We start from the raw sequence: 12856 nt of genomic DNA on the forward strand, positions 1-12856 counted from the left end.
CAACCCGCGCCTCGTGCATTGCAGGTTATTTCATTTGCCAACTGAGCCACCAGAGAAGCCCAGTGCCTGAAGGGGGTTGTTTACAAAGACCTCAGCCCAGGCGCTGCCGGGAAGGGCTGCCCGACTCGTCCAGGCAGCCAACCCTCGCCCATCGGGCGCTCACAGTTGCAGAAAATGGGTCTTGTTGTGCCGGCCAGGAGCAAGGAAGAGGTGTGGGCCTGAGGGTCAAGATGGACATGGGGCTGCAGCTCTGGTTTGATTTCTAATCATTTTTTCTGGCCCACGAGTGGGAGAGAATTTCAAGAAAATCTCCTAAAGAGAGGAACCCAGGAGTCAGGGAGAGGAGGGTTGGTGGGTGGAGATGGACCCAGGGTCCCAGGTGCATTTGAAGCTTCTGGAAGGCCTGCCAGAAGGAGGCCACACAGAGTGAAGCCCAGGGTCACTGCCCTGCCCAGGAGCGGCTGTATGTTAGTCCAGGTCCTGCTCAGGGCCAGCTCTGACTGGAGGAGGCCTGGGGGCGCTCTGCAATGAGGGTTACATGCACAGTTCCTGTGTGCTGAGTCCTGCCCAGACGGGCCCCTGCCTTGGGAGGGGTCTGCCCATGTGAGCCCCGTGCCCTGGGAGGGGCGTGTGAATAGCCTCCCTCTCTTAGCCGCTGGCACAGAGTTGCTTAGGATGCAGATTAAAATCAGCTGAGGACAGGGGTCAGGGGTCCAAGCTTGCTGTGCCCGCCACATGACACTGGATGTTGAGGCAAGGAATACGACTGCATCCTACGTGCCGGCTGACCAAAATTTTGATGATTAATGCCTCCAAATAACCCTCTTGTTGGGTTCTGGATGCCAGGTTCTTTTATGAATTAGAGGAGGAGGTGAGGAAACAAACCAAAAAAGCTGTTAATCTTGCAAATACCTTGGGAGAATGCCAAACCTCAGGCAGGGGGATGTGTTAATCTCTTCCTTCCTGGCATCCACAGGTGGACAGGGTTCTGAACAAAGGCAGTTTAACAGTCAGGCAGAGGGGCAGGATTCTCTGAGACAGGCCATTATTGTGTGATTATAGTAAAAAGTAATCGAGAGCAAGTCAAAGACACAGTTCCAACATGGAGTCAGAACTGGTTTATTCCTGAACATCCTAAAGGGCAGGGTTTATTCAGGTCCTCCCATTGCCCTTCCCCTCCCCCAGCGCCAGGCCCCACTTACTGACTCCCTGTCTCTGGATTTGCCTGTTCTGGATGTTTATTATAAGTGGAATTCTATAATTTGTGACTATTCTGGGCTGTATGTTAGTGTCCCCCTCAAAAAACACATGTTGAAACCTAACCTCTAAGGTGATGGCGTGAGGAGAGGGGGCCTTGAGGAGGTGATGAGGTCATGAGAGTAGAGACTTCATGAATGGGATTAATGCTCTTATGAAACAGACCCCCAAGGAGCCTCCTCAGCCCTTCCTCCATGTGAGGATGCAGTGAAGACCCCGGCCCCCACCAAGAACCGAGGTTCACTAGAACCTGACCATCCTGACACCCTGATCTCTGACGTCTGGCCTCCAGAGCTGTAGGAAATGCATTCCTCTTGCTGAAGCCCCCAGCCTTCTATTTTGCTATGGCAGCCCAAGCAGACTAAGGCAGCGCATCCTTCTGTGTCTGCTTCTCTCGCTGAGCGTTGTGTGTTCAAGTCCATCCACATTGTAGCCTGTGTCAGAGCTTCGCTCCTTTCATGTCTGAGTCATAGTCCACTGTGTGAAGGGACCACATTCTGTTTATGCCTTCTTCCATCCATCCACCCACCGATCAATCCATCCACCCACCTATCCATCCACCCATCCACCCATCTATCTGAGAGGGTAACAGGCAGGAAGGCCAGGGATCTCCAATGCCTTTTTCTTTCTCTTACAGATGGGAACTAGCAATTCCAGCCTCACTCCTTTGAACTGTATCCTGAAAACTGGGATAGATTTGATCCCCAGAGCTTAAAGAAGACCCATACTTATTTCCGTATAAGAAGCAGTATCCACTGAAACCTGAGGTTAAGGAAGGGTTAAAACCTATCATTGAGAATTTAAAGGAGCAGGGGCTATTAATTCCCTGTAACAGTCCATGTACCACTCCTATTTTGGGTATAAAGAAATCAACTAGTAAATGGAGACTAATTCAAGATTTATGAATAATAAATGAGACTGTAGTTCCTTTACACCCGTGGTGCCTAATCCTTATACTCAACTGTCTGAAATTCCTGAACGAGCCAAATATTTCTCAGTAATTGATTTAAAAGATGCTTTCCATTCAGTGCCTTTGGCGGAGGAAAGTCAATTTTTATTTGACTTTGAAGACCCTATGCAGCTAGCTTTTCAGTTAACCTGAACATTTTTGCCGCAGGGATTTCGTGACAGCACTCACCTATTTGGGCAAATTTTGTCACGAAATCTACAAAACCTTAATATCTTCAAAGCAGTGGTACTACAATATGTAAATGATATTCTGCTCTGTGCTGAGACAGGAGAAGCTTGTTCACAAGCCTCAGAAGATTTCTTAAACTCTCTGGCAGGCTGCGGTTACAAGGCATCAAGGGAAAAGGCTCAGCTTTGTCAACAATCTGTTAGATATCCGGGCCTAATCATATCAGAAGGGACTAGGGCCAAAGGCCCCGAGAGAATTAAGCCTATACTAAAGTATCCCCTACCTATGACTTTGAGACAATTCAGAGGATTTTCAGGAATCACAGGCTACTGCCACATTTGGATCCTGGGTTATGGGGAACTTGCCCGGCCTTTATATAAACTTATAACTGAGACTCAGCAGGCCCAAACCGACAAACTGATTTGGTCTCCAGATACTCAAAAGGCTTTTAAGCCTCTTCAGACTGCTCTCCTGCAAGCTCTCGCTTTGAGCTTGCCCATAGGGTCAGAATTTAATTTGATTGTTACTGAAAGAAAAGGTATGGCCTTGGGAGTTTTGACACAACCCCAAGGGCATCACCAGCAACCTATTGCTTATTTAAGTAGAGAATTAGATAATTTCACGTGGGTGGCCACACTGTCTAAGAGTAATTGGATCAATGGCTTTATTAACATCTGAAGCCCTCAAAATAATTAATGGACAAAATCTTAACTGTACTTCTCATAATGTGAGTGGAATCTTAAACTCTAAGGTTAATACTTGGATGACAGACAGTCGACTTCTTAAATATCAGTTATTGTTGTCAGAAGGACCAATAACAAAGCTTAAAGTTTGTGGAAATTTAAATTCTGCCACTTTCCTTCCTGAGAAGGAAAATGAAACACCTGATCACAATTGTTCCCAATGTCTAACTTTATGCAGCTTGGGAAGATATAATGGATACCTCATTAGACAATCCTGAAATGGAAATATTTACAGATGGCAGCTCTTTAGTTCAGGATGGGAAGCGTAAAGCAGGTTACGCCATGGTGATGGCTGAACAGGTTTTAGAAGAAAATCTCTCCCCCAGGGAACCAGTGCTTAGTTAGCAGACTGTGGCTCTGACCTGAGCTCTAGAGTTAAGCAAAGGGCAGCAAGCAAATACCTACACTGATTCTAAATATGCTTTCTTGACTTTACATGCTCATGTTGCAATATGGAAAGAAAGTTTAAAACAGTAACAGGAGAACCTATTAAACATTTCAGAGAGATTGAGAGACTTTTAACTGCTATATATTGTCCTAAAGAAGTAGCTGTTATGCATTGCAAAGGGCACAGCAGGGATGGGAGTAAAGTAGCCAAAGGTGACTGACTATCAAGCCAGAAAGTTCAGTTCAGTTCAGTCGCTCAGTCGTGTCTGACTCTTTGCGACCCCATGGACTGCAGCTCGCCAGGCCTCCCTGTCCATCATCAACTCCCGGAGTCTACCCAAACCCATGTCCATCGAATTGGTGATGCCATCCAGCCATCTCATCCTCTGTTGTCTCCTTCTCCTCCTGACCCCAATCCTTCCCAGCATCAGGGTCCTCTCCAGTGAGTCAACTCTTTGCATGAGGTGGCCAAAGTATTGGAGTTTCAGCTTCAACATCAGTCCCTCCAATGAACACCCAGGACTGATCTCCTTCAGGATGGACTGGTTGGATCTCCTTGCAGTCCAAGGGACTCTCAAGAGTCATCTTCAACACCACAGTTCAAAAAGCATAAATTCTTTGGCACTCAGCTTTCTTCAACGTCTAACTCTCACATGCATACATGACTACTGGAAAAACCATAGCCTTGACTAGATAGACCTTTGCTGGCAAAGTAATGTCTCTGCTTTCAAATATGCTATCTAGGTTGGACATAACTTTCCTTCCAATGAGTAAGTGTCTTTTAATTTCATGGCTGCAATTACCATCTGCAGTGATTTTGGAGCCCCCCAAAATAAAGTCTGACACTGTTTCCACTGTCTCCCCATCTATTTCCCATCAAGTGATGCCAGATGCCATGATCTTAGTTTTCTGAATGTTGAGCTTTCAGCCAACTTTTTCACTCTCCTCCTTCACTTTCATCAAGAGACTCTTTACTTCCTCTTCATATTCTGCCATAAGGGTGATGTCGTTTGCATATCTGAGGTTATTGATATTTCTCCTGGCAATCTTGATTCCAGCTTGTGCTTCTTCCAGCCCAGTGTTTCTCATGATATACTCTGCATATAAGTTAAACAAGCAGGGTGACAGTATACAGCCTTGACATACTCCTTTTCCTATTTGGAACCAGTCTGTTGTTCCATGTCCAGTTCTAACTGCTGCTTCCTGACCTACATACAGGTTTCTCAAGAGACAGGTCAGATGGTCTGGTATTCCCATCTCTTGAAGAATTTCCCACAGTTTGTTATGATCCACACAGTCAAAAGCTTTGGCATAGTCAGTAAAGCAGAAATAGATGTTTTTCTGAAACTCTCTTGCTTTTTCGATGATCCATCGGATGTTGGCAATTTGATCTCTAGTTCCTCTGCCTTTTCTAAAACCAGCTTGAACATCTGGAAGTTCACAGTTCACGTATTGCTGAAGCCTGGCTTGGAGAATTTTGAGCATTACTTTACTAGCATGTGAGATGAGTGCAATTGTGCGGTAGTTTGAGCATTCTTTGGCATTGCCTTTCTTTGGGATTGGAATGAAAACTGACCTTTTCCAGTCCCATGGCCACTGCTGAGTTGTTCAAATTTGCTGGCCTATTGAGTGCAGCACTTTCAAGGTATCATCTTTCAGGATTTGAAATAGCTCAACTGGAATTCCACCACCTCCACTAGCTTTGTTCATACTGATACTTTCTAAGGCCCACCTGGCTTCACATTCCAGGATGTCTGGCTCTAGGTGAGTGATCACACCATCGCGATTATCTGGGTCGTAAAGATCTTTTTTGTACAGTTCTTCTGTGTATTCTTGCCATCTGTTCTTAATATCTTCTGTTTCTGTTAGGTCCCTACCACTTCTATCCTTTATTGAGCCCATCTTTGCATGAAATGTTCCTTTGGTATCTCTAATTTTCTTGAAGAGATCTCTAGTCTTTCCCATTCTGTTGTTTTCCTCTATTTCTTTGTACTGATCGCTGAGGAAGGCTTTCTTGTCTCTCCTTGCTATTTTTTGGAACTCTGCACTCTAATGGGAATATCTTTCCTTTCTCCTTTGCTTTTCACTTCTCTTCTTTTCACGGCTATTTGTAAGGCCTCCTCAGACAGCCATTTTGCTTTTTTGCATTTCTTTTCCATGGGGATGGTCTTGATCCCTGTCTCCTGTACAATGTCACGAACCTCCATCCATAGTTCATCAGGCACTCTGTCTATCAGATCTAGTTCCTTAAATCTACTTCTCACTTCCACTATGTAATCATAAGGGATTTGATTTAGGTCATACCTGAATGGTCTAGTGGTTCTCCCTACTTTCTTCAATTTAAGTCTGAGTTTAGCAATAAGGAGTTCATGATCTGAGCCACAGTAAGCTCCTGGTCTTGTTTTTGCTGACTGTATAGAGCAGGTCCATCTGGTCAAGGCTATGGTTTTTCCAGTGGTCATGTATGGATGTGAGGGTTGGACTGTGAAGAAAGCTGAGTGCTGAAAAATTGATGCTTTTGAACTGTGGTGTTGGAGAAGACTCTTGAGAGTCCCTTGGACTGCAAGGAGATCCAACCAGTCCATCCTGAAGGAGATCTGTCCTGGGTGTTCATTGGAAGGACTGATGCTATTTGAGAGGAACACATACCTTAGTTAACAGTATTAGTGCTTTTCTAAGTATGGGAAGATGCAAGACCCTGAGTTCATAAATATTTCTCCTGTGAATATTTAATTGAGGGCTGGTTCTACCAGGTTTCCCAGAGAACAAAGCACCTCATCCTGATCTTCACTCTGAATTCCCTCCAGGATGGATACTCGGTCAGCAACAACAGTGGTTAATGACTTGATTCTTGTCGACCTGAGTGGTGGGCAACATTCTTTATTACATAATCCCGTCCATTTTAGTTTTATTTTCAATAAAATTTGGGAGGCATCTTTAACCATTTTGTCTCAAGAGTTAATAATTTCACTGATAGACCACTCAAAATGCTCTTATTCACCCGGTCCTAGAAACAGTAGCAAGTTCCTCTGGGTCACACAGCCTCCTGCAAATGGTTCCCTCCCTGTTGCTTCTTCCCATATCTAGAGTCACACTGTTACAATCATGGATCTTTCAGACTATCCATCAGGTCAATTTTTTCAAGTCACTTGGTCATCATTATTTTTATCATAGGCTCTGTTAAACATTTGGTAATACAAGAAAAAGTCATATAAAAGTAAAATAGGCAGAATACAAGTAATAGAACCTGTGGTACTGATAAAGTCATAAGTAAGCATTGCTCTCTCCTAAGGACTTACATGGCTACATCAGAAGAAGAAAAATTCATCTTTATGGCTGAGCAGGTATTTCTGCCCTTAGGGAAGATTAGTTAACATATAACATGGATGCACAATCCACACTAGAGGTGAGGGAGGAGGCCAAACAAGCAGAGAATAAATTTATATTTTCCTTGTCTTCCTAAAAATATGGTAATTACTACATTACTTCTTAATACTGTTCTGCCATGGGAATCACCTCCTGGGAGCCCTCCGCACCTATGCAACCTGCCCCTGGGTGAGGATCACATACTTCATCCCAGAACAGGAGTGAGGGGCCGCAGAGGGGGTCCTCCCCCTCCTCTCCCCCACAGCTCTGCTTGCCTGGCCCCTCTGGCCCTGGTGACACTAGGATGCTGGGCTCTGAGGCTCTGTGGCTGAGAGCACACACACACACACACACACACACACACACACACTCAGCATGTACAAAGACACACACTCACGCCTTTAAAAAGAGGCACCCGGGAGCTGGCAGGGCCCCTTTAAGAGCTAGGGGACCAGATGCTGGGCATTATGGTGGGGCCCACCTCTTCTTTCCTAACACTGGGCCATTCTCTAGGATTTGGCTGGGGTGGTAAATGGTGGGCTGGAGGGGTGGGGCCAGGGGACTGGAGACTCATGGAGGGTTTCCTTGAGAGGATGGTTTGCTTGCGTGAGGAGGAAGTCTGCTTGGCAGCTTTGAGCTCCAGGCAAATTTGGGGTAATTAGGATCTGTGGATTTCGTGTGTTTTCTTACTTTTATCTTGTGTGTGTGCTAGTTGTGTCCGACTCTTTGCGACCCCAGGGACTGTAGCCCACCACGCTCCTCTGTCCATGAAATTCTCCAGGCAAGAATACTGGAGTGGGTTGCCATTCCCTTCTGCAAGGGATCTTCCTGACCCAGGGATCAAACCCGGGGCTCTTGCATTGCAGGCAGATTCTTTACTCTCTGAGCTAAAGGTTTAAAAGCTAACATTATAGATGTGGTACAAGGGAAAACACCTCTGGACAACGCTTCTCTCTATGACTGACTGCAGGGGCTGATGGGTACCCAGAGCTCCAAGAATTTTTAAAAATGATGCACCTTTACCTGGATCTCAGTTTTCTTGAGACACAAAGAAACAGGACGCAGCATCAGAAAGCAGCTGGCACACAGAAACACACGTGTGTGCTGCATACATTCAACAAATTCAGTTTCCTTGACTATGGCAGCAGCAATCCCCATCCCGTTCAAACCACGCCAGAAAAAGTAAAATGAAAAGAACATTCTCCCTTAAGAATAGGACCACCCAGTAACTTGTGCCCTTCTAACCAGAAAAGAAATCCAGCTAACATCAGCTTTAAGGCTGCAGTGGCCATGCTCTTCTCCCTGCAGAGGCAGGACCTGATGTTTTGATCACGGAGGCAGGGGGACCACATCGCTTCCCCTCACAAGCACTGCAGACAGGTGTCTTTAAGACACCGGGTTTCTCTGCCAGCTCCTACTTTGACTCCTCAGAGAGTAGTTGGGATGGAAGGGTATCTACCCCTGGCTTCCTCTAAGAGGCCCTCGAGGCAGTGGGTGTTCAGTGAGCCTGCAAAAATTCTGGAACCACTCTCAGGTGGAGCTGGAACACCTGGAGCACCAAGTGGGACCCAAGGACCCAGGGTCTCTGTTTTAATCCTCTTGCTGCTGGAAATTATGGACCTCCAGAGATTTATTTTTTAACTTAAAGGAGAGGTGGAGTGGACACCTCCCTCCACTGGGAGAAAGAGGGTCCAATCCCTATCCACCGTGCTCCCCAACTTCACTGACCCATACTCACCCACATCAACTAAGGCATTGCCAGGGGTACAGACATGCTTTGCAATGAGGCCCCTCCGGAGGCCCAGGGTGTGAACAGCTGCCCAGAAGGCTGTGTGCTGTGGAGTCAGCACCTTAGGAGGTGGGACGGGGTGGTGGGCAAAGAAGAAAGGAGTCTCAGGTCCTGATGGATCAGAAGAAGGTAAATGGGGAGAGGTGGTCAGGACACAGGAGATGAGAAAAGTAAGAAAGATCAGAAAAGGGACAAAGAGTAGAAAATGTAGGAAAGATGGAACAGCAAGTTCAGTTCAGTTCAGTTCAGTTCAGTTGCTCAGTCGTGTCCAACTCTTTGTGACCCCATGGACTGCAGCACGCCAGGCCTCCCTGTCCATCATCAACTCCTGGAGTCCACCCAAACTCATGTCCATTGAATTAGTGATGCCATCCAACCATCTTATCCTCTGTCGTTCCCTTCTCCTCCTGCCTTCAATCTTTCCCAGCATCAGGGTCTTTTAAAATGAGTCAGCTCTTTGCATCAGGTGGCCAAAGTATTGGAGTTTCAGCTTCAACATCAGTCCTTCCCAATGAACACTCAGAACTGATCTCCTTTAGGATGGACTGGTTGGATCTCCTTGCAGTCCAAGGGACTGCATTCTCAAGGCACTCTCAAGAGTCTTCAACATCAGAGTTCAAAAAGATCAATTCTTCGGTGCTCAGCTTTCTATATAGTCCAACTCTCACATCCATACATGACTACTGGAAAAACCATAACCTTGACTAGATGGACCTTTGTTGGCAAAGTAATGTCTCTGCTTTTTAATATGCTGTCTAGTTGGTTATAACTTTCCTTCCAAAGAGTAAGCATCTTTTAATTTCAAGAGAAAGAGGCAGAAGAGAATGTGGGCAACCACACAAGACAGGAAGGAGACAGAGCAGGAGGGAAGGGAACAGAAAAGAGCGTGAGATGAGTGGGGAAGGATGTGAGGAGGGAGAGAGGGAGCCAGGAAGAGGACATCAGGGAAGGCAGAGCTCAGTAATGAAATTTCTGTTAAGAAGAAGAATCAAAACTCGTGGGCAGAGTGTTGCTTTACAAAAACCAAGGCCATGTATGCGCTGTCAGCCACATAAGCTAGCAAGTTCATGGCTGTCAGAATGGCGACAGCCAATCGTTGGTCCCAGACACACAGAGTGGGGGGAAGTTCAGCATTGCAAGTCATATCGTTGGACCTTTGAGGCTGGCCCCCAAAATTCTCGTCAAACTGGTAGAGTGGCCAGAGGACCACAGCGGTGGTGTAGAGGAGGATGGAGAGCACTGTCTGCCCCACCAGGAAATCAGGGTAGAGGGTGGGCAGCCTTCTGTCGTCGCTGTCACACCCGTTGATAAAGAAGTTCACGGCCCCCAGGATGAAACAGATGAAGTACACAACCACACACCAAATCAGGGCCGGCTGGTGCTGGTACAAGTCAATGTTAGTGATGAAGCCAAAGATGACACAGGCCACGGCCTTCTCCAGTCTTCTGATCAAGCCTTGAAAGGTGGGCACAAAGCAGTATATATTGCCAGGCCGGGCACACACCCAGGCCACTTCCATGGCATAAAGCACAGAAGCCATGACTGAGAAGGCAGTGGCGGTGATGGCATGATTTTGGACAGGACCCTGAGGCAGGTATTGGATGTAGGTGATGCCAAAGATGATTGAGGCTGAGAGGCAGATGAAGGTAAAGTAATAGGCGTAGACATGGAGAAAACCATCCCAATAGTGGGGAATGCGGGACCGGAATATACATAACTCAGTTAGGAGGATAAGGAGGGATGCAGAGAAGCAGAAGCACCAGACGATGAAGCACCCGTTACCTATGCCCTCCTGCAGAGTGTCCTCGATGGCCACCAGCGAGAAGGGCACGCAGGTGGAGAGCAGCTGCCCCAGGCGGAGGAAATAGCCCACGATGGTCACAGAGTCCAGGCCTGAGAACAAGCTCATGGTGCTATGATGGTGGTGCAAGTATATGTCAGCAATATGGCTGTGGTCTTCACTGCGGGACAAAGGTCCAGCTGTGGAGGTGGATTAAGTCAGATGCCTCGAAAAGGCTCAGGGCCCTTTGAGGACTGAGGCTCAGGATATGTGGAGTTTGAACCAATGACTCAGACCCCTGATAATAGCACAGCTGCTCTGCAGTTTTTTCTCCCAACCCATCACCCTTGGTCTTGTCAGACTTCTCTTATCCTGAAGCTGCCAGCTGGGTTGAGTCTGGCCTCAAATTATGAGCATTTTGGGTCTTCCTATGCTATGTGCCATTATCTACAGAAATACAGAATAGTATGGTCTCTACCTACAACCCCAAACCTTTAAGTCTCTGAAACTGGAAAAGAAATAAAAAGAAAAAACTCATTTCATAAGAAAATTTGACCTGAACAGACATGAGACCATTTGTGGTCTATATTTATTTCACTTAGTGTAAATTTTCAAGAGTTCAGTTGTAGAAATACTAAGATGTTTGATAAAAGGTGCTTGTAGACCCCATTGGGTATTATGGCATGTAGGGAGATGCACCAGGTTACATGACTGAAGCTAAAAACTACTGAGTCCTGGAGCAGATCTGACCTAGGGATTTCAGAAAAGGGATTATGGATAGTACTGCTCACTCCATGTTGCATATGAGAAGACTAACTCTTGGGAAATCCAGTGCCTTCCTTAAGGTGGCATGACTAGGACCTGGGAATCCCAGATAAAAGTATCAACTGTGGGTTTGAGTGCTTTGATCTACAGCCCACATGGTCAGCAGGTACCCCGTGGGTGGGAGCTCTGGGACCCAGGACCCGCCTTCAGGCCACGGCCTCCTTCCACAGCAACCTGAAAACACACATGTCCCGGCTCTCCTCCCTGCAGCATCACTAGAAGGAGCTGTCATCTGGGGGGACACAGCCCCACCCAGAGGAAGGCAGCTTCAGGGGTGAGCAGGGAGGAGACATGGGGTGAGGGCAAGGCTGTGGGGATGAGATGACGTGGGAAGTAGGGAATATTTTGAATTCTTTGCCCAATTTTTCCTTAACTTGTGATTCTTCCTCATTGGGGAAGTGGGACCACAACCCAGCATGACTCACAATAGGGCATCACGGGGGAACCTCAGAATAATTGACATAATGTTTGGCTCTTAAGCTCCAAATCTGCCATCTAGGTGTAGGTCAGGAAAGATCTAGGAGTAGTCTTACCTGAGTGAGAATTTTCCTGGCCTGGGAGACTGGTTAGCAGCTTCGAAGCTGGGAAGAAAGGATTGGAAATGAACAAGGATGCTGTGTCTGATGCTGATGGGGAGCCTTTCAGGCATCCCAGGGAGGGGGAAGGGATAGATGGATGGTCGGCCCCCTTTAAAGGGCAGGAGCTGAAAGAGGAGGCCACCTGCAAGACCCTTGGGAGGGGGCTGCCCTGAGGATGCATCCGAGACTGGAGCGGGGGTGAGGGGGCAGAGTGGAGATGACTTGGGGGCAATTCCAGGGTCCCAGTGGCCCTGAGGCAGCCCAGTAGGTGTCTTCTGACCCAGAAGGGATGCAGGCATGGAAGCAATCTTCCCATGGAGGAGGGGCCTGGACTGGAACTGAGAGAGGAGAACAGGGGCCTAAGGGGTTTCAGGGCTGTGACAGGGACACGTGGTGAGAGTGGCAGGGACCCTGGAGACCATGGAATTGCCCAGGTCACCTGCCCAAGACAGTCCCACCAGCCAGGGCTGCAGTCCTGCTCACACAGGGGCTCCTCCAGGGTCCAGTGTCGGGGGAGTGAGACCCCTCCCAGCCCGCCCCCTCCTGGGACAGCTGCCCTGTTTCCAAGGGACTGTTTGCTGAGAGGCCCCCAGGGCTGAAGGGCCAGCACACTGAGCCCTAGCCCGCTTCCTGCCATCGGGGGCCTGGTCACCTTTGCTGATAACAAACCCTGGGGCAAGCTGAGGCTGGAAAGAGAGACAGAGCAAACCTGAGAACCACCCTGGACTCCCAGAGCTCCTTGAGCCCCAGTTGCAGGGGAGCCCTGGAGCCTGCGGCCTCCCCGTGGGCACTGCCGGGGTGGGGAGGGGCACTGGGTGAGGGAAGCTGGGGTGTCTGTCCCCAAAGCTGTTCCCAACTTACCTAGACAAAATGACCATGCAATTTACACCTAAGGCTAAAAGACAACTTTAGATCCATTTAATAGCATAGAGGGAGGACTTGGGGAAAGAGAACCATGGGGATTCCTGCTGTGTGACCCTGGGTCAGGCCTGT

General features: G+C 47.7%; 1 protein-coding gene across 1 annotated transcript; it reads right to left on the reverse strand.

Annotated features, from left to right (window-relative positions):
* Positions 1–9444: 9444 nt before the first annotated feature.
* On the reverse strand, positions 9445–10388 carry LOC110152121 (myeloid-associated differentiation marker-like; the record flags this gene model as incomplete). Its single annotated transcript, XM_020915675.2, has 1 exon — positions 9445–10388. A coding segment is annotated over one exon (720 nt), but the record flags the coding sequence as incomplete, so codon positions are not given.
* Between the last annotated feature and the right edge of the window lie 2468 nt (positions 10389–12856).

Source organism: Odocoileus virginianus, chromosome 16 (assembly GCF_023699985.2).
Source record: "Odocoileus virginianus isolate 20LAN1187 ecotype Illinois chromosome 16, Ovbor_1.2, whole genome shotgun sequence".
Taxonomy (NCBI): domain Eukaryota; kingdom Metazoa; phylum Chordata; class Mammalia; order Artiodactyla; family Cervidae; genus Odocoileus; species Odocoileus virginianus.